Source organism: Leptidea sinapis, chromosome 2 (genome assembly GCF_905404315.1).
Source record: "Leptidea sinapis chromosome 2, ilLepSina1.1, whole genome shotgun sequence".
Taxonomy (NCBI): domain Eukaryota; kingdom Metazoa; phylum Arthropoda; class Insecta; order Lepidoptera; family Pieridae; genus Leptidea; species Leptidea sinapis.
The window spans coordinates 26,557,179-26,580,613 of record NC_066266.1 but is presented as its reverse complement, the minus strand read 5'-3'; the positions used below and the strand labels follow the sequence as shown (position 1 = coordinate 26,580,613).

The 23,435-nt window shown below is 36.7% G+C and overlaps 1 protein-coding gene across 1 annotated transcript in view; it reads left to right on the top strand.

The window, feature by feature from the left end:
* Positions 1-5,743: 5,743 nt before the first annotated feature.
* LOC126975029 (signal transducer and activator of transcription 5B) overlaps positions 5,744-23,435 on the top strand; it is a 58,293-nt gene continuing 40,601 nt past the window's right edge. The window contains exons 1-7 of the mRNA XM_050822803.1: positions 5,744-5,794; positions 7,751-7,827; positions 10,076-10,225; positions 14,751-14,871; positions 16,962-17,082; positions 18,015-18,124; positions 21,138-21,244. Of these exons, the coding sequence (XP_050678760.1) occupies positions 5,744-5,794; positions 7,751-7,827; positions 10,076-10,225; positions 14,751-14,871; positions 16,962-17,082; positions 18,015-18,124; positions 21,138-21,244 (737 nt within the window). The remainder of the gene's footprint in view (positions 5,795-7,750; positions 7,828-10,075; positions 10,226-14,750; positions 14,872-16,961; positions 17,083-18,014; positions 18,125-21,137; positions 21,245-23,435) is intronic.

Sequence of the window (23,435 nt, the reverse complement as noted above, 5' to 3'; positions counted from 1 at the left end):
AAGGTAGTTAGAGTAATAGTGTTCTGTGATTTTAGGTTGACCTCTGTCATGTCATTTTTCTGTTCTAATGTGTTAAAATTCTCTTTGGTTGGGTGATTTAATACTTTTTTTTGTTCAGTAAGTACAGCAATAAATATTTAGCAAATAAAATTTACAAAATTTTAATTTGATCTTATTGTTGGGTTATAATTATTATATAAGCTGCACCAAGGAGTTGGAATTTAAATTGTAATTAGCCAAAGGTGAGGTACTCAATAAAATAACGTAAGGTAGCAACTATTTATCTTGTTGATACAGCTCAAATTAAAATTTTATACAAGTGTGACGTGCGTGTGTTTATGTGTGAGTAAAAGATGAAATTCTCAGAATTGCGCCTCGCCTTGCCGCTGCTATGAATTTGCTGATTCGTTCAATACATACAGGTAAATTCGGGGTCCTTAGCCCTTACTGCTTGCTCGTAGACTGTAGACGAAGCTGTTTAATTTTATTCACAACTCGGACCAGATATTTACCGATACCTGTTCGTGATTATACTAGCTTCGTAACTATTGAAGTGCGTAATACGGTGTTTTGATGAATATTCATTCAACAGCTATAGAAATAAAGGTAATTTTTATAGTCTTACTCTACTATAACTTGGTGAAGGCGGAAGTAGAATAAAATAGTAAAGTAGCATAAATTGTATATAATATTATAGTGTAAATTATATCTTAAAAATATTCTTACATAGCTCTTGTATTAATAATGTCTTTTGCATAAAAAAACGGGCACCTAGGTGAAAATCCTGTTTCACTGGCACCTTCAGATTATTTTATAATTATAAGTTGCTTGTAACATTATAATACTTTAAATAAATAAGCAAAAAGTAGTTTCTGTCAATTTTTATGGAATTAATGAGTCTAAACAGCTAGTTGCATATCTGCTCATTAACGGCCGTTCCCAATATTCAGTCTCTCTCTTACTTGACTATTAGACTTGTAGAAATCGTAACTGTTGTTGACTTTTCTGTCCCAATAAACTTATCAACGGTAACCCACCTTATCGGTACACACTGTCTGTCAATGGGACGACATATAGCTTACCAGCTATAGAAGTTTGTATGGAAATTTCAATTCACTCATCCCAATATAAGGCGATAAGATTGACACAGCTAATTACTGACAGTGGAAGGTAGTAATTTTTCTCTATCTGTAGATTGGGAACGGCTGTAAATAAAAAAGCAGGCTAAAAACTTAAGTTTTTTTATCCTCTGATATGCTATCAAATCAAATCAAAATCAGTTTATTCACGTAGGTCACGGAAATGACACTTATGAATGTCAAAAAAAAAAATTATTTTTCTTATTGAATAAGCTAATGAGTGAGAGAGATCAATGCTATTCTTAATTGGTTCTTGTGGAATATGTTCCCATTCTTACACAATTTCCACAACATTACATTGCTTAGCTCCCTGATTTGCAGAGAGGGCTGCACTAATATTAACCGAGATTTAGATATGCAATAAAACTTGCCCTCTAAATTCCTTGGTAGGAAGATATATTATTTACTAGCTGACCCGACAGATGTTGTTCTGTCAATAAACGGTTAGAGAGATATGGTGCACGGGGGCTGTCTGCATTTGAATGGTTAAAGCAGATAAATATAGTCTTTATTGCTAGATATTAGATGTAGTAACATGTTTTATTGTATTTCCTCTATTCTTTAATTATTTCTAGCTTGTCCACTGACTACTACTCCAAACTGGTCCAGAAACCTTCTTTATATCATCTACCCACCTTAGTACCTGTCTGCCTCTCTTTTTTTTAGCATCTTTGGGGTACCAATGGGTTAGTTTCTGTGACCATTTGTTTGGGCCTCTGATCATATTATGACCCATCCATCTCCATGTATTTTGACAATTTTTGTGATGATCACCTTTGTTTTTTGTCTTATGTCCGTTAGTCTTTCTATGTCCTTTAGTTTTATGTCCAATAGGCTCCTCTGCATGGTAGTTTTCTCATATTTTTGCTTGTAAGGGCCCAGGTTTGCCATCCATAGGACCATAGTAAATAATAATAATAGCCTTTTATTGAAATCAAAAACTTATGCTAATACATTAAAATTACATGACGCTTATCTAAATACTGAATTGTTTGTTGTTGAGATCAATAGAGTGAACATACACTATGCTTATTTTCATATATGTCATGGCTCAGTGTAAGCTTCACATAATCCTTTGTTTCGTTTTAATATTCATTTGACAACTGAAATTATTAATTGATTTATTTATTAGGTTTATTGACAATCACTAACAATAATATACACAAATATAAAAAGTAGAACTAAAAACTAGGAAGTAAAGGTAGTGATTACTTACAAATAAACACAGCATGCACAGAAATAATTAATTTTAGGTATTATATAGAATAAGTTACGAATTAAACAGCTTTTTTTAAAATTAATAAATGAGTAGATTACATAGTTACATTAATTTTCCAATTAAAGATTACCAATGTTGCTGCAAATGGTCTTGGGGAATTTGGCTAATAAGAATTAAAAATTTTACATAATTGTGGCACTGGTGTTTCGGTACCTAGGATCGTTCGACAAAGTGGAGGACAAAGTGGAGTAATAGGCTTACATGGAATTCTTTCTGGTACTCTTAGGATAAATATATTTAGCAATTCAAGCAGTTGATAAAGCCGTTAATAGTTTATGTAAGTAAACAGAAGATCCAGAAGTTCTCTATGTTCATCCTAAGTGATCATTTTAATGTAGCATTATATTGATAACGAATACAATAGCCAAGTTTGCATTCCATCACTATCAGCATAGTTTTATGTGAGCAAAGTTCGCTTTATACATCTCAACTTGTGTGCCTCTGGGCACAGGCCTCCCATATTCTTCTCCACCCTTCTTTATTAGCAGTTAGTCCAGCTTCTTCTTGGACTAGACTTTACTAGTTATTTAATATTAAATAGAACATACACCATTCAATTTCTCAACTCATTCAGTGAGCAATCAAACAAGTCAATCCCAATCAAAGTTTGTTCAAAAGTAAGTCGAAAAGGACTAAAGCCTACTAGGACCTTAGCTTTTCTAGATGTGCAGTAAGTTCTTTCTTAGAATTAACATCTAGAGTTGCACTTACTGGTTATCAAATTTGGCTAGGTAGGAAAACAGTGAAAATGAATGAATGTTGATGATTTTCTTGAATGTTGAAATTTCTCAATATATTCTTGATAATGTAATGTAGGTTCATAGGCACATATGTGAATTTGCTAGAAACTGTCATAACCATAATGTTAACACCAGGAACAGACATAAACTTATAATGCCTAATACCGGCTAAGTCGAGTTAGTAAGCCTTATGTGGGGCGATGTATATGCTTTTACAACAAGATCCCAGAAAATGTTCAAAACAAAAGTATAACGTTATTCAAAAGAATTGTTAAAAAACGTTTGTGTGGTAAAGGTTACTATAACATAAATGATTTTTTTAATGTTACCACAGGTTGTGAATGGAGTGACATCCCTCAGGCTATTAAATAATAAGTTTAATTGTACAATATTACTTTGTAAACATATTTATTTGATGAAAAAAAAGCCCACTGAGTCTGTTGCGGCCGTTCTTCTCAGGTCTGAGGCATTCATTTTGGAATGGGTGGTAGTTTTTGAGTTTCAATAACTGATGTCACATCCTATTTTGAATAAAAGTATTTAAATTTGACATTTGACACATTTCCCTCGCACATCTCTGGTGGAAACGCAGCCTAAGGGTCTGTCCATCTACAACACACATTTTCTTGCAACACCAGAATAAGAACAAGAGTGTTGCCGGCCTTACATATCATGATGACCTGTATATTTGCTAGTTCATCCTTTTCTTCAAAAAAATATGATATCTTATTATTTTGTTTCAGACAGAGTAACTCAGATAAGGGAACAATAGAAGGATTTATATTATGTAAGTAATTTTTAGAGCGAATATGGGTTAACCCCTATCGAATTTACCCCAATCATAAACCAGTGGCTCCTTTGCACAGGATGCCAACTAGATTATGGGTACCACAACTGCGCCTATTTCTTCCGTAAAGCAGTAATGTTTAAGCATTACTGTGTTTCGGTCTGAAGGGCGCCGTAGCTAGTGAAATTACGAGCGCAATTGTAGTGCCGCTCAGAACTTTTGGGTTTTTCAAGAATCCTGAGCGGCACTGCATTGTAATGGGATGGGCGTGTCAATTACCAGCAGCTGAACGTCCCGCTCGTCGCGTCCCTTACTGTCACAGAAAAGGCATATCTATTTCAAGGGTTCAATGGAAGTGGTATGAATCAAGACCATCTCAGATGGCAAATTTTACTCTTGGCCACTGAGATAGAGGTGATCCCGACTTCGAACCTGCTGGCAGGATGCGTCCCAGAATATCATGAACTTTATATATTATATAATATAAAAACTATTATTTTTTATCACAATAAAATGTGAAAAAGCAATGACTAAGATTTCCTGGACGTCCATCTCCGCTAATATTCTGCTCAGTAAAACTTATCAACTACTGGGACCGCCACTCCGACCCATGATGACCCGTCTGGTCGTAGCTGGGCCATGGGTGCTCTAAGGGGGAAAGTGCAATTCTCATACTCAGTTTTACTGGGGCACTCTTAAGAGGCATAAAAGCCCTTTTTGATGATGAAAATTCTTTTTGATGTCATTTCTAATATGCTAGATACTACTACCGCTTCGAAAACAAATGGCGCTCTGGGAGAGAAGAAGCGGCACCTGAAACTCTCCCAGTATTATGTTTTTGCGCTCTTTTTAATAAAAATGTACAATATTGTACTGTCATTGCTATTGCTATAAAATAATCACAATCTCATCCCAGGCTGTCGGATCACTTAGATATTCAGCTGTGGAGTAGTCGGATTTTGGGGTGAGACATTTTTAAATAAAACATTTAAATTTATTTATGGAGAATGCCTGAACAGTGGCTGGGACTTTATTAAAGAAGTGTATGTATTTACCCTTAAAGCTATTATGTATCTTATGAATCCTACTAGAATTAGTTACAAGCAATCCCTTAATTCTAGTGTTATAATAATAAAAATCACAATTAAGAGGAAAAAAGTGACGATTTTTGTGAATGTTCTTTAAATTATCATAAATGTACTGACAAGGAACAGTCATAATATTTATTTCTTTAAATTTTTCTTTGAGAGACTATCTATAACCAAGCTGATATATAGCACGAACAGCTCTCTTTTCAGATCAAACACTATATCAATGTCAGAAGCATAACCTCACAGTAAAATACCGTACATCATAACGATTCTCATACCTACTAGTTTTTTTTTTAAATGAGGGACGAGACGAGCAGGACGTTCAGCTGATGGTAATTGATGTGCCCTGCCCATTACAATGCAGTGCTGCTCAGGATTCTTGAAAAACCCCAAAAATTCCGAGTCATAAGATGTTAAGTCTCATTTGCTCAGTAATTTCACCAGCTATGCGCTCTTCAGACCGACCAACACAGTAATGCTTACACATTACTGCTTCACGGCAAAAATAGGTGCCGTTGTGGTACCCATAATCTATCCGGCATCCTGTGCAAAGGAGCGACTGGTTCACTGGTAAAAATGGTTTTATTGGGGCCCTCTTATTACTTATACCCTGTGCCTGAACTCTCGTAGCATAACTATTCTGTTCTCCTATTTGTTCATAATTAGTAGTGCAATAAGTGTTACTGACTTCTGTTTTCAGTGGAGCCATGTCGCTGTGGGCGCGCGCACAACAATTGCCTGCAGAGAGCTTGCAGAAGGTAATTTTTATGTATCTTTGTATGTAACGGAATGTTTGAAAGCTTGCGCGGGCTATATTTCACTGGGACATTCGCCGCTATCAATAAAATATATCTCTCTAAAGATAGTTACTCACCTGGTGTCGGCAACCAATTTGGTGGCGCGACCAGCCCGGACGCGAGCACAGAATGATACTGGTCGCGAGACTGGTCCACCAGCTTAGCCAAACTCTCTAAGAAAAAAGCGATTCACTCGATAGTATGAAACGTGCAGTCATTGATAGATTGACAGATGACGGCTATGATCTTGTAAAAAACGAAGATGGCCGAAATCCACCACGCTACCTAGGTAACACTGAGAATGCAAAGAAAATTGAAAAACGGCTTAATGTAGAAAGTTGCCAATTATTTTATTGTTTTTCGAAGTAATCTCCGTTCCTCTCTACACATCATCGCTGGAACCACTGAGAAAAGCAGTGGGCCCATTCTTCTAAATAATAAGCTAGTATTTTTTACTATGCTTACGAGTCTTGCCTGTGTTTCGTTCGCCATCGTTAACAAGGTCAAGGCCTATCGGAGATGAGACACTTTTTGTGCTATCGAGTCTGTGGCACACAAATAGTGTGCAATGCGCGCAAAATGTCTTTGGCAGATATAACACAGACTCAACGCACACGACGTACACTTTCGGTCATTTTGTCGGCAGAACTGTAGGGATGTACACGCAATGGAAGTACAGAGATTGCGGTGTATCATTTCGTACTTGAGATATAAAAAATAAAATTGAGAACTTTGGGTTCATCCTAATCTTTCAGAACGATTATTAAAGGAAATATTAAACATTCAGTTCTAAAACTATATCCGAACAAAATTTGCACACTTCATCCAACAATATTCATTTTAAATTTCTGTCATGAAGCTCTGCCAAAGATGTATCATACTGTGCTGGTCTGTTTTCTATTTCTTGTATCAACATCGATATATCGATGTCTAGCGCCATGATGCACGTCAATCACTAGCAAGTGTAGAGTGTAGACTACAGACTAAAGCACGGCGTATGTACTTAGAACATTTCTTGATTCATACAATACCATCACATTAAAATTAATTTGTCAACTTGTCTATAGAGGGCACTGATTGATACACAGACCCGCTTCACCCGCCGACACAGTAGGTAGCCGCCAATCGCCATGTTGTTTATTAATTTATTTGCCGCCATCGCTTTGCTTATTCATTATTGTTGTTGTTTGGTGTTCGTTGCGTGTTCAGTATAATATACTGATTTCCGTTTATTTACTTCAAATTCAAAGAGCATAGTTCCGAATTGACTGACAAGATATTTACTATATCTATGATATATTTTATATGTGTAGAAACATGGTGCAGAAACATCAATAAAATACTTCGAGGATCAATTTCGTTATACAGTAAACACATTCGCTATACAGTATTACAATAAAAGAAGAAGGAAATAATATGTTTTTTTATTGTAACTTAAGTTTCTAATATCTACATTTTAGTAATTCTGCCATTAAATTTATGGCGGAATTCCTGTGTAAAATTAATATTACAATTAAAACAACCATAATACAGGTATTTATGGTTCTTTTAATTGTAATATTAAGTAGTGTAACCGAGGAAAGTATCGTCAATTTCAACGCGATGTCGCTTTGCCTTGAAATTGACTGACAACTACCTATATCATATAATGTACTCTGTGGACTAAAGTGAACGTCGTCTGTGTAAGCGCGTGTTGACGGGAATGTTATATTTTCTTGGCGCACTTTTTGTACGGCGCGATCTGTCAGATCTACGGATATTTTGTGTGTCAGACTTTTTGCGCGTCGTATGCGTTACTGCATATAATTCTATATGTTTTATTATCATGGTATAAAAGTGTGTCACAGATAGTCTGTCGTCTGCGATAGGCCCAAATGTAATAGTTTTATTTATATTTTATGTTATGAAATATTTCAGGTGAGAGCTATATACGGTGATCACTTCCCCATCGAGGTCCGTCACTGTCTCGCAACCTGGATAGAGAGCAGAATATGGTGAGTTAGAGTTCAGAAAACTAATAGTGGGCAATTATGAGATATACTAATGAAAAAATTCGATTATAAAAATGTCTCGAGATATCTCGATTATAAATTTTTTAGTAGTTTCTTATTTACGGCCGTTCCCAATATACTATCCGCAGATAGATATAAATTACTACCATCTACTGTCAGTAATTAGCTTTCAATAATCTGAAGCTGTTCCAATATACCCGATAAGTCATTCTTATCGCCTTATATTGGGACGCGTGAATTTCAATTTCCATACAAACTTCTTTCGTTTGGTAAGCTATACGTCGTTCCATTGACAGCCAGTGTGTACGGATAAGTTACCGTCGATAAGTTTATTGGGACAGAAAAGTCAACGATAGTTACGATTTTTATCTCAAGTAAGAGATAGACTGAATATTGGGAACGGCCGTAAGTAGGTAATTGTGTCTGCGAGTCGACGTAGATCAAAACAAGCTAACACGATGTTTGGTCGGGTGATGGATCTAAATCCAACCTAAGTAGTACACAACTAAATAACAATATGTTATGTTTTTTAAAGTGATAACCCTCACTTCTAGGATTAATACACAAATAAAATTTGAAAAACAAAATTTTATGAACGATGCGGGATTCGAACCCACGGCCTCCGGCGTTCCGTGCCGGTGCTCTAACCAACTGAGCTAACCGTTCGAGTACCGCCTCGTTATAAAATTCTGTTTGCTCTGTTCAACTCTGATGAAGCCACAACCTGAGAGTTTTATTATTAGATTATTAGTAGGTACAAATTGTATTTATTATTAAAAAAAATGCGCAATTTTTTTATACTTTTTAGTGCACATTAAATCTATTGTTTTGGAATAGAGTTTTTGAAGTCGGTTGTTTTTTTTTGTTATTTTTTTAGTAAATTTGAAGTACATCAACCATCAATTTGTGTAAATATGTGTAATAATATATTAAATATTTCAATGCAGCAATGAAAAATCTAAAAATAAATGTAAAAATTATCATACACATACGTATAGCAAATTTTAGACTTTCATGGTTTTCTCATGGATGCCATTGTCAGATCTGGACCAAATTACAATGGGACCACACGGGAAGCACCAGCTTTCAAGTAAAAAAAAAAGAATTATCAAAATCGGTTCACCCAGTCTAAAGCTTTGAGGTAACAAACATAAAAAATTACCGACGAATTGAGAACCTTCCTCTTTTTTGAAGTCGGTTAAAAATACCATAAAGGTAATATTTAATAGGACTAATAATTTTAATTATTTTCTAAAAATCACAAATCCAGTTTCTGTCTTTAAGTCAAACAGCCGTCAGCAACTCTGGACTGCGAGTCCCTCTATCTCTAGTTATTGCAACAGGATTAATAATAATACTAATTATTAGTAACGTTATTCGATTATAAATAAGTTTTGTTACTTATTTTATAATCGACTACCTGACCCAGCAAACGTTGTATTGCCATCATATTTAACAACTGTAGTTAATCTTCCAACTATAGGTAGCTAAAATTTAGTTTGTTTTTTACCTCCTGAGAAAGTTAGAAAGATACAAAGATTCTAATTAGTTATTCATTTTAAACTATTCTTTCAATTTGGTTACTGAACTGACACATGAAAGGAAAAACAAAATTGTTATTTTTATTTAATTCTGAAAATTTTCATATTCATTTCATTATTCACCTTTTAAACCTTCTCTGGACTTCCACAAATAATTCAAGACCAAAATTAGCCAAATCGGTCCAGCCGTTCTGGAGTTTCAGCGAGACTAACGAACAGCAATTCATTTTTATATATATCAACTAATCTATTATCAACATCAGTACTATAAAATAATTCGAGTACAGCTTCTGTCATTCATAATCGCCCACTGCTGCAGAAAATCCAGAGCATGAAAGAACCAACGATTTTTATGATTTTTTTTTATGAAAATAAGGGACGAGACGAGCAGGACGTTCAGCTGATGGTAATTGTTATGCCCTACTCATTACGATGCAGTGCCGCTCATGATTCTTGAAAAACCTAAAAATTCTGAGCGGCTACTTGAGACATAAGATGTTAAGTCTCATTTACCCAGTAATTTCACTAGCTACGGCGCCCTTCAGACCGAAACACTATAATGCTTAGACGTTACTGCTTCACGGCAGAAATAGGTGACGTTGTGGTTCCCATAATCTAGCCGGCTTCCTGTGCAAAGGAGCCTCCTGGTAAAATACTGTAGTGATATTGAAACACACACACTTGTCCAGGACTCCTGAACCAGAGGAGCAGCAGCGCTTCTTCGTGGAGGAGCTGGTGCAAGAGATTCATACCAACGCAGAGCTGATGGTCTCCCCGGAGCTGTTTGTCACCAAAATGAAACTGCTCGAGGCCGCCAAACTGTTCCGCTTGCATTACAGGTACTGTTGCCTGACTTACAATTATAATTACATTCTTACCTGTTTTATTTTTTTTAAAGCCATGGATATACAGTAAATACCACTAATATTATATTAATTTCAAACACATTAATATAACTTGAAAACGCAATATAATATATTCATATATTTTTCGTTGGATTTAGATACATAAAATTAGTTATAATTAATCTAAGTATTATTGTTTAGTTAGTTTAGTTATAATTGATCTAAGTATTATTGTAACATACCTACTTATTAATTATTATTTATTTATTCTGTACTTTTTAATCTTGATAAATTGTAGCTGGTAATGGCAGATACTAGTGATAGCAGTGAAGTTGAATTTTTTGTCCTTGAATTCCTCAAGCAGCCAAAGCACCGCTGATGAAAGCTACTACAGCATCTCACCTACCTTCTCTCTTCGTAGCGAACTTGAGAAAGCTTTTATAGATTGTGTTAATAATTTCAATGTTTTACATATAAATGCTCAGAGTGTGCCTTCTAGCTACACTGATATGCTTGCTTCATTTGATTGTAATAATATTCATGCAATTCTAGTGTCTGAGAGCTGGCTCAAACCTTGTATTCCTTCCACTTCCTACTCCTTACCGGGTTTTCAGCTTGTCCGCAATGACCGAACCGGCCGAGTCGGCGGCGGTGTTGCAATATATATTCGTGAACGATTCTCATATTCTATAATAAGTGTATCTCCTCAGCCACCCCCCGGTGACTCTGCGGAACATCTTGTACTTGAAGTCAGCATATCACACTCCAAAGTACTATTGGGTGTGTTTTACAGTCCTTCGTTAGGCGTTGATTATTTTAGTTCATTTGAATCCATTCTTGACTGTCTTACTCCACTATACGAGCATGTGATCATAATGGGAGATTTCAATACCTGCATGTGCAAAGTTAATCATCGCAGCAGAAAGCTCCAATCAATAATTGACTCCTTCAACTTGCAGTTACTTCCTTTAATGCCTACTCATAACCTACGTAATTGTGAATCATCGTTACTTGATCTAATAATTGTATCAAAAAATAACCTTGTACATAAGCATGGTCAGTTCACCTTAGTGCCTTTTTCATATCACGATCTGGTATTCTTGTCATATAAAGTTCGTTTACCTAAATTAAAACCTCAAACAGTCTGGCTACGTAACTTCAACAATCTTAACATGGATCGTCTCAACTATGATGCTAGCAATATCGATTGGACTGTCGTATATAATACTGACTCAATTGATACCAAAATCAGTTTTTTCAACTCTCTAATTTTACAGCTTTATGACATGCATGCGCCTCTTAGACCTGTTAAAAAGAAACATCTCCCCGCTCCTTGGCTCACAGGTGAAATTAGAACATTAATAAATGCAAAAACTCGGGCATTAACAAAGTACAAAATTAGCAATTCTAGTTCCGATCGAGTTAAATATAAAAGTATCCGAAACCGATGCAACAGAATATGTAGGGATGCTCAACAACGTCACATATTTAAATCAGTCGATAATCCCGATCCTGCTAAAGTTTGGAAATTTTTAAGATCTCTTGGTGTTGGGAAACAGCAACAAACAGTTCTTCCTGCTTCACTTAACGTCGATTCTCTTAATAGGCACTTTTCAAGGTCTCCTGTTCTTGATCACAATACAAAGCAAACTACACTAAATACTCTCTCTAATTTCATGAAACAAGCTCCTGAACCTTTCTCTTTCGTACCTTTTACTGAAAGTGATGTCAGGAATAACTTACTATCTATTTCCTCAAGAGCCATAGGAAGCGACTGTGTAGGCCGAAACATGATTATTCCAATTATTGACATTCATCTTCCTATAATAACCCACATCCTTAATTTTTCGATTAAATCTAATACTTTCCCAGAAACATGGAAAGAAGCTCACTTAATTCCTTTACCAAAAATTTCAAACCCTCTGACTTTTCGCGACTATCGCCCAATATCTATACTTCCTTTCCTTTCTAAATTACTGGAATGGTTAGTTTATAAACAACTTAGTTATTTCCTTAATAAATACTGTCTTCTAAGCCCCGTGCAGTCAGGTTTTCGTCCTGGACACAGCACTGAGACCGCTTTGGTCAAAGTTACGGACGATATTCGTCTCGCTATGGATAACCAACAGCTTACTATCTTAACCTTACTTGATTTTAATAACGCATTTGGTTCTGTCGATTTCTACATCTTAGTGAAATCATTATCTTCTTTAAATTTATCAGCAGATGCCGAGAGTTGGTTCCATAGCTATTTGATAGGGCGACGACAGCGTATTAAAGTTGCGGATATACAATCATCCTGGGTTCATGTTTCTGCCGGTGTTCCACAGGGAGGTGTCCTTTCTCCCTTGCATTTTTCAATATTCATAAACTCCATCACTAGCAATCTAAATTCTTCTTTCCACTTATATGCTGATGATGTTCAAATTTATAGGCACTCCACGTTATCTGATTTACAATCTACAGTTCATAGTCTTAATAAGGATCTCGCTACCATATGCGAGTGGTGTAAAAATTATGGTGTAATGATAAATCCAGGAAAAACGCAGGCAATTATCATAGGCAGGCAACATCTGATCTCTAAAATTGACTGGGATGTACTGCCTAGACCTCGTGTCAATGATGTTTTAATCCATTTTAGTAGTAATGTCAAAAATCTAGGCTTACATATAGATTCAAATTTTTCTTGGCAGACGCAACTGAATGAATTAAGTAAAAAAGTTTTCTCCGCACATGGATCCCTGCGCCGGTTACGTAATCTTCTCCCAGTACCTAGTAAAATATGTCTTGCGCAGACTTGCCTGCTCTCCATTCTTGATTATGCAGACATTTGCTATCCCGACCTTACCGAGGTTCAGCTGGATGAACTCGAACGCCTACAAAATTTATGTATTCGCTTCATTTTAACCTACGTAAATACGATCATGTCTCCTCCTACCGAAAAAAACTCAACTGGCTTCCAATACGTCTACGTCGCAATTCCCACATTCTACACCTTCTTTACTCCATAATTTTTCACCAAAACACTCCTCTTTACCTTAAAGACAGATTTGAGCTACTAGGGTCTCAGCATGAGCTTTCGTTGCGCTCTGCTGCGAAACAAATACTCATTGTTCCTTTCCATAAATCTGATAGCTATCACTCTTCTTTCACTATTAATGCCATCACTCTTTGGAATCAACTGCCGCTTACTATCCGTCAAGCACAATCATTAGCATCCTTTAAAAATCAACTAAAAAAACATTATCTATCCTCTATTTGATAGAATCTATCTGTATGTATCCACCAACATAATTCAACAATTCTGAAATGTTAATTATTGTTCCTACTTTTTACATATATTACTTTCTTATAAATTTATCTATATTTTAGTATAGTATATATTATGTGTGTCTATATTTTTGACACTTCTTACCCTTTTAATGTACTGCCTTTCTCTTTTATTGTATTACAAATGGTTGCCTGGAAGAGATCACTATATAGTGATAAGGCCGCCATTTGCACCATATCATGTAATTATGTATGTTAGTAATTAAGTTATATTTTGTTAATGTGGTGTCAAAAAAGTGTAATAAATAAATAAATAAATAACTAGATTCAGAATCACGCTTGAAATTAGTCAGAAGCAAACCTCTGCCTACGGGTCTATTAGGCGGAGCTTTCGTTCAGTTGGGTTTCGACCGCGCTTTGAATACAGCGCCACGCAATGATAAAGTATTCAATGAATAACTGTCCAAATAACAGCATATCCAAACTTGGAGTGTCGTATTTTAGATAAGTGACTTATTAAATTAACAAAATTGTGTCACTTGACCTGTTTTTAATCATTTTGCTAAATATTTACTTTTCATTTGATAAAACCAAATGTTCTTGCCTCGTGTTCGCGTCCGTCTCGCGCGTGACACAGTGTTGCTACTTCTAATGATCGTATATAACAGATTTAGAATATTACTACAACGAAATAAGGTGTTAATTTGAATGGATGTGTATTTTATCTGTATTACTATATACAACGCCGTACCGACATTTTTTGTCGACCCTTTAATAGGCGATCAAGTTGTTTAAAGCATAAGGATATTTTAGACATTTTAGAAGTCATAAAATACAATATATACCATACAGTGTACACAAGTACAAAAAAGTAATATAACACTATTTTTAAGCTTTATATATAAAAATTTAGGCTGTTTTAGTTTATCCTGTTTCTTTATGTTTTTTTTTATGAAAATAAGGGACGAGACGAACTGGAATTATAGCTGATGGTAATTGCTGCCCATTACAATGCAGTGCCGCTCAGGATTCTTGAAAATTATGAGCGGCACTACAACTGCGCTCGTCACCTTGAGACATAAGATGTCAAGTCTCATTTGCCCAGTAATTTCACTAGCTACGGCGCCCTTCAGACTGAAATACAGTAATGCTTAAATTACTGATTCACGGCTGAAATAGGCGCCGTTGTGGTACCCATAATCTAGCCGGCATCCCCTACTGGTACTCAACTGTATAATGCACATTCCAGCCACAATCCCCACGAGTTGTACACCTACATGAGGCGCTGCTTGGCCCTGGAGATGGAGGTGATCCAGAACGCGATGGGACCCTACGTGGCCCAGCCGCAGACCGAGAGGAAGTACAGTGAGGTAAGGACCTATATTTATTTATTTATTCGCCGCCCACATTCTAGCGCTCTACAAACCGCAGGTCCGGCCGAATATAGAGTATTACTGTCATCTCTTTTTTTAATGGAATAGGAGGACAAACGAGCGTACGGGTCACCTGGTAGGAGCGTTGCCGGCCTCAAGGAAGGTGTACGCGCTTATTTTGAAGGTACCCATGTTGTATCGTCCCGGAAACACCGCACAAGGAAGCTCATTCCACAGCTTTGTAGTAGGTGGAAGAAAGCTCCTTGAAAACCGCACTGTGGAGGACCGCCACACATCCAGATGGTGGGGATGATATCCTAACTTGTGGCGTGTTGTGCGAAGGTGGAATTCGGCGGCAGGAATCAGGTGAAACAGCTCTTAGGAACACTCCCCGTGAAAAATGCGGTAGAAGACACACAATGAAGCGACATCTCTTCGCAGCGCCAAGTGATCCAGCCGTTGACAGAGCACTGGGTCCCCTACAAACCGAGCTGCTCTGCGTTGTACGCGGTCAAATGGATCGAGCTGATACTGGAGTTCGCCAGACCAGATATGACAGCAATAATCCATGTGTGGCCCGACCTGCGCTTTGTAGAGCGCTAGTATGTGGGCCGGCTTGAAGTATTGCCGTGCTCTATTAATGACGCCCAGCTTCTTCGAAGCCAATTTGGGTTTGCCCTCCAGATGGCCACGAAATTGGCAATCTCTCGAGATTTCGAGACCCAGTATCAGCTCGATCCATCTTGATCGATCGATCGAGCTTGTTGCTCCAACACGTCATCAGGCAGCTCCACACCAGAAGGTTGTGTGACACTGGGGGCGGTGAACTTCTCAACATGATTATATAATTCTGTAATGACAACTACAGCACAAAACTTTCTCCAAAAATAATAAACGAGATCACGGACCAGTAAAAAACCAAAACAAGCCGATTAACGTGTAAATACATAGCCCCACGCTCACACTTACACTACTACAGGCCGATAGTCGGCCATTATGAGAATTGTCATTGTCTGTGGCAGATCAGTTTGCGTCGCAATAAAATATTTTAAAATTGCCGTCGTGAGTTGTGAAAAAGTGTAAAAACGATACTATAAAAGTATTTGTGGCCATATATGATTATTTAAGGGAGAAAAAAGTTGTGTTACTAGTATCGCCTGTAACCGCACACACACTAGCATAACGGTGCTTCACTAGTTGCTAATATCACGGCGCGGAGTCCTTCTTTTTTTAATAGTCCATGAACGAGATAAGGAAAACATCTTGTTATAAACTTAATAGTAATGTAAGCTTAGCTCCCGTGATATCCTAACACAGTTGTAAAATAAACTTATAGTTGTACCGATCACCCGGTGAGCTCCCCGCTCCCGTGGGAGTGCCACCTCAGAGCGGCTCGTTAGAGATCTACGCATTGAGATATAACTTTGCTACCACGACATAGTAATACTTAGTTTATGAAATAAATAAATATCATGAATGGTAATTTCATTATAATAATAATCACTTCACTATATACCAGAGATAGATGTGCCACTGATGTTTTTATTATGTAAAATCAGAAGAACCAGGCTAAGAGATGGCGCTGCGTTATTTGTAGTAAAAATATTTTACGCCCGTAATGTACCAACTGCCGTCGCTAGATGGCGCTCTATGTGTTTATACTTTATCTATTGTTGTAGACCAAATTGATTTTGATAGCATATTGCGATATTGATGAATATTGTAATTTGATTTAAATTTGAGGATGGAAATTCTTAATCTCATTAGAGTTTCAGTGTTCTGTGTTTTATATTACTATGATTACCACACGATAGTCAAGTCTTGTTTTAATAACTAACTTAAGTATGTTTTTTACTATCACTAGCTCCACCTATCCATTTATCATGTATGTAAAATGATCGCCATCGTGATGAATTTGCAGCGTACCTAATAGAATAGATGGTAGCACTTTTAATGTAAATTTTTATTATGTGCCAAAGTAGGAAATTTGCACCCCCCTGCTTGCTGCTCTACTCTGTAGAGGCCGCCGCACGTACTTACGATTTCGATACCAACAAGGTGAGTGAGACATCTTTGTATGTTATCAGCTCATCACCGGACTCCAGACAGTTCGGCAGAAGGTGAACATGGCCAGCGAGGAGATAAGAAGCCTGCAGGCGAACATCGAGTCCTTCTCGCTGCAGTACCACGAGTGCTTGAAGAATAAAGGTGCGTATACACAGACGAGATTCGTAAAGGTGCGTGCAGACTGTTGTAACATGAAATGTATCATTCTATGTTTCATTGCAGGACTAATACCGCGCTCCCAACCCCCAAGAACTATTTTCCTATTGTAATGTCATGTCGATACACTCTAAAATAAGATTCGCTATTTTTGTTGTAGAATATAATCTTATTAATATTATAAATGTGAAAGTTTGTATGTCTGGATGTATGTTTGAACTTCTTTAACGCAAAAACTACTGATTGGATTTTGATGAAACTTTACAATAACATAGCTTACACACCAGAATAACACATAGGCTATTTATTATTTATAAAACTATCGCGTGAATTATACTTAATATGGCAAAACAACGTTTGGCCGGGTCAGCTAGTAATACATATTGTAATGTTAAGAAATATGAAAGAAAATAAAATATGAGAAAACTAGCCTACCTAAATAAGTTTTTTCTACCTAAATATAACAATGTATATGGTAAAACAACCTGTAACTATGTATTACCAAGGTTATTAAATACATTACCTGATGATCTTATAGATGTATATCTGCAAAAGAAAAATTTCAAAGTAAAGCTAAAAAAGTACTATCTGGAAGTTAATAACCAGGAATACCTATGATGTATATTTTTAATAATACTACTATATGTAATATTAAGTCTTAAGTAATTAAAACAATTATTGTAATGCGAACTTACCGCTCGCACATAAACCTTACAGGTTTTGCGAGTATGTATTTATTATTATATATATTAAGATAATTTTGTTCATTGAATAAATAAATAAATAAATTCACCAATCTGTACGCAGCATAACAGTGCATCGGAAGAACTAACAACCCACTTTAGCATTATATGTGTTATTCCTGACCTCAAGTATTCCATTAATGCTTCATCTGATTAGCCTTTTTGGTGGCACAGGTCATATAAACTACTTACAACAATCGGGACCCATGACCAACGACCGCAGGGAACTGGAGGCTTGTCTCCGGGTGCAGATAGAGGAGATGGAGAGGAAACTGAACGCTCTGGTGAGTAACATAACATCTATATATATAAAAATGAATTGCTGTTTGTTAGTCTCGCTAAAACTCGAGAACGGCCGGACCTATTTGGCTAATTTTGATCTTGAATTATTTGTGGGAGTCCAGGGAAGGTTTATTTTGAATAAATAGGAAAATGTTGCTAAATTAAATAAAAACAACAAATTTGTTTTTCCTTTGATGTGTCCATACATAATTTCTCATTTTCATTACGACAGCAGGGTGCATATTTTACGAAGTAATTTTTGATGTTATTATTATTGACAAATTCTAATAAATCATTATTTTATTTATTATATACAGAACAACGTCTGTCGGGTCAGCTATTCTTATATATAAAATTCTCGTGTCACGATGTTAGTTGCCTTACTCCTCCGAAACGGCTTTACTGATTCTTACCAAATTTTATATGCATAGTCAGTAGGTCTGAGAATCGGCTACTATCTATTTTTCAAGAGCCTAAGTGATAAGAGTCCACCCTTAACATTTTTTTTTTTTTGACAATTTGTTTTTATTTTAATTTTATTATGATTCAGCATTTAAAAATACATTCAACTTCAAATTTTCACCCGTTTTAACACCTATTTTTGTATCGCGATTTTTATATTATTCTGTTCCATCCACAGATCATCAGGTTACAACCGAATATAATAATTATTGTTGTACGTAGGCCTGAGAATTGGCCGTAATTAATTTTTTATGCCGTAAAATTATTATATATAACATTTTTTTAATTACTTTATTTGGCAATACAACGTTTGCTGGGTCAGCTAGTAACTCATATAATTTGTACACAAATAAATTTACACAAATAAAATTTGAAAACAAATTTTTATGTACGATGCGGGACTCGAACCCGCGACCTCTCGCGTTCCGTGCGAGCGCTCTTACCAACTGAGCCAACGGTTCGAGTGATGTATCGTTGATAAATATTGTATGCTTTGTTCAACTCTCAGGTTGTGGCTTCATCTACAGGATCTACTTTACAGTTGATAACTCAACCCCAGCATTTTCATATTAGAATATTGACTTGAGATGTCGCTCTTGTAAATCTAAACAATTTGTTACGTTTTTAAAGTGATAAACCTCACTTCTGGGTTTAATACACAATTATAACTCATATGATAAAACACTTCTACGATCCATTTGAATAGACCATATAATAACTACTGTATAGTAACACTAAATGATATATAACAACCAAGCCATTTGAATAATTTCCATAGGACTTGCAGTTTTGTCGGAAAACGAGATAAGCCGTTTTTTTCACTTAAACACCCCCCCCCCCCCCCCCCCTTTACATTTCCCACCTCTCCAGCACGAAAAGGGCGCTATTGCTACGTGAAAACTCGCAGCAAAAACGCTTTTTGCTGCGAGTTTTCACAATGCGATCCGGTGCTTATCTTATCTCATTGTCACAAAAAGTTATATATTACTTAACGAAATTTACATTTATAAAATTTACAATTGCCTTTTTAAAGACTTTATATTTAAAATAAATACTAGTAATGATATTTATAATAAACATTGTTAAATATTATCTTAATTGTTTCTCTAAACCATAACACTTTTCTCACTAGTCGAGGTATAAAGTTGTATGTTTCACACGAGAGCAATTTTTTTTGTCTCGTGCCTTTAAATCACTCACTACCTCAGTAGTCTATATTAGAATAAAATATAATAACTTTGCTCGCTTGTTGAACAAATATATATTTTCTTTCATTTTTGTTAAATTCTCTTCCATTTCCAATGGGTTTCGACCTACTATTATTATTTATTTTTTCACTTATTATCATGTTCAAAGGCTTCAGCACTGGTCTATAAGGATTCTCTAATGTAGCTTTTGTTCGTTAATAATAATTGAATAGAATAGAAACACTTTATTAACAACTAGCTGATATCCCGGGACGTCGTTCGCGAACGTATTTTTACACCTTGGGTTACATTACTGGACTTTTAGTAGGGATTATACAAATGATTTAAGTTTTATTTAAAAGGCATAAAACAATTCGACTCGTGTTACGCCTCTACACGAGGCATCCTCAGGACGTGTTGTCTCGCCAAAATCTGGCACGAGACTCTAAGTGGAGTCTCGTGCCACATTTTGGCGAATTGTTTTAAAAACAAATATTGGCGGAATTAACACTAAAGAAAACTTAAATCATTTCTATAATTATGGATTTCCGCAAAGTAACGCCTAATTCAATATTTTTTTTTAGTAGAGATCCCTAATTTTTTGAAAATTTAATATAGCCGAATGTTATAATTCGGGGATAATGTAGCTTCCCAACAGTCAAAGAATTATTCAAATTGGTTCAGTAGTTGCTAAGCCTATTCAATGCAAACAAATAAACAATCAAATCTTTCCTCTTTATATATTAGTACTAGCTGACCCGGCAAACGTTGTTTTGCCATATAAAGTATAATTCACGCGATAGTTTTATAAGTAATAAAATATTGCCTATATTATAGCCTGTACATCATTTTATTTTATTGTCAATAGTTTTTGCAGCGCACGCAAAAATAGGTTTTCGATTTTACACCTTGTGTTACAAAATAGCAATTTTATTACGGATCCCTAATTTTGAAAAAAAAACATAGCCTATAGCCTTCCTCGATAAATTCTACTACCCAACACTGAAAGAATCATTCAAATCGGACCAGTAGTACCAGAGATTAGCGCGTTCAAACAAACAAACAAACAAACACTGCAACTTTATAATATTAGTATAGATTACACACCTTCAATTAACAGTATAAATCTTAAAGTAATAAATTGAATTTAATGTAACAAAAATTATTAAAATATAAACAAAAACAAAATATTAAATAACTGTGCGGCGCCTGAGTCCCTGTTAAAAGGAGCTGTCTCAGTATATTGTTGGTCAGTGCAGAAGACACCAACACAACACTGGTTTTCAGCAGCCCCTCCTGACATTTGGAGTGAACGGCTGTTGTAGTCTTCATTTTCTTCATCATTAATTGTATTTCTGTACTTCAGGTCGCTCAGATCAACCAGTCGCAGATGGAACTGGTCGATCACATGAAGGACAACATCGCGAACTTGAGGCAACTCCAGAGCCAGGTTTTGGACGAAGAACTCATCAAGTTAGTGTGCTTTCTGTGTTATCTGTTAAGAGTCCGTGCCAAATATTTACTCGAGCAAGATTAGGCATTTATATTCTTTATGTCTGACGCAAAAAAAAACACAAATATGATAACAGTGTTTCGGTCTGAAAGGCGCCGTAGCTAGTGAAATTATTGGCCAAATGTCTTATGTCTCAAGGTGACGAGCGCAAATGTAGTGCCGCTCAGAATTTTCGGGGTTTTTCAATAACCCTGAGTGGCACTGCATTGTAATGGGCAGGCCGTATCAATTACCATCAGCCGAACGCCCTGCGTTTTGTGCGTGAGGTGTCGCACCAGAACACAAATTTTTTCTCCCTTAAATAATCATATAAGGCCACAAATACTTTGTATCGTTTTTACACTTTTTCACAACGCACGACGGCATTTTTAAAATATTGAGACGCAAACTGATCTGTCACATCTATGGCCTGTAGTAGTTTAAGTGTGTGCGTGATGCTATGTATTTACACGTTAATCTGCTTGTTTTGGTGCGTGGGGTGTAGCACCATCTCCATCTCATCCCGTGGGTGTTGTAAGAGGCGACTAAGGGATACGAACAACGGAAGATGAGCAGCAGCAGCTCACTACTTACTGCGATCGCCAACCCGCCTGCCAAGCGTGGCGATTATGGCAAAAAAACCCCAAAAAATATGGCCTCGGCTCGTGGTGGCCACGGTAGCAGCCACATAAGCGACGGGGCAATGGGTGCTTAGAATCCCCCGGGCTCGGCAACGTTACCATCAACGAAGACCATTGGCCCTGGCAACAAAACAATGTCAAGACATTGCGGAACGACGAGAAGTTGGAGGAAGCTCTGAGCAGGCTACGATGGGATGTCTTGGGGTTATCGGAGGTTCGAAGAGAGGGAGAGGATTCCGTAATCCTAAATTATCCGGGAAGGGAACCAACTGTAGCGTACCTAATACTCAGAATTACACAACGGTATTTGTTGAAGGTCATTCAGGTTTACGCTCCGACTTCGACACACTTAAACGAGGAAGTGGAGGCCATGTATGAGGACATCTCAACAGCCATTCGCACTCCTAAAGACCCACTTCCACGTTGTCATGGGAGACCTTAACGCAAAACTGGGCAAACGGAGCGGCGATGAGTTGAGAGTGGGGAAATTTGGTTATAGAAATCGGAACGCCAGAGGCCAGATGCTGGCTGACTTCATGGAGAAGGAGGATCTTGGATCAGCCCCGATGGTGCCACCAAAAATGAGATTGACTTCATCATATCGACCAAAAGACACATATTCAGTGATGTCTCGGTGATAACGTGTAGAGGCGAAACACGTGTCGAATTGTTTTAAGCACGGACTAGTAAAAAAATAAGGGTTCCGTGTCACCTTACATAACAGTGTAGCACCAAAACAAGCTGAGTAACGTGTAAATACATAGCCCCACGCACACACTTACACTACTTCACGCCGATAGGCGGCCATTATGAGAATTGTCATCGTCTGTGACAGATCAGTTTGCGTCGCAATAAAATATTTTAAAAATGCCGTCGTGTGTTGTGAAAAAGTGTAAAAACGATACTATATAGGTATTTGTGGCCATATATGATTATTTAAGGCAGAAACAATTGTATAACTTGTATCCCCCGTAACCGCACACACACTAGCATAACTTGCTAATATCACGGCGCGGAGTCCTTCTGTTTTTACTCGTCCGTGACATAAAACAATCTCTTCTTCAGCTATGATCGCCTGGTAACAAAACACTGTAACTCTAATCATCTATCTCATTTTCCCCCACGTTAAATCTTATGAATTTATGTGTCTGTCTCTTTCTGCTGTCTTATTTTTTCGCCTTTAAAATCATAAGTTAGTATACTTTAGTTATTTCCATAGTATTATGTCCTTTGGTATATTGTTATGGGGCAGTGCGGCCGATATTAATACCATCTTTGTGCTGCAGAAGAGGGCTATTCGCGCGATTTATAACCTAGGTCCTAAATAATCATTATGAGAAAAATTTAAAGAAATAAACATTTTGACTGTTGCATCTCAATACATTTTCGATAATGTTTTGTATGTTCATAAGCACATTGAGGAATTTTCTAGAAACTGTGACATTCATAATTTTAACACGAGGAACAAACATAAACTTGTTATGCCTACTACTCGGTTGGGTCGAGTTAGTAAGTCTTTTGTTGGGCGATG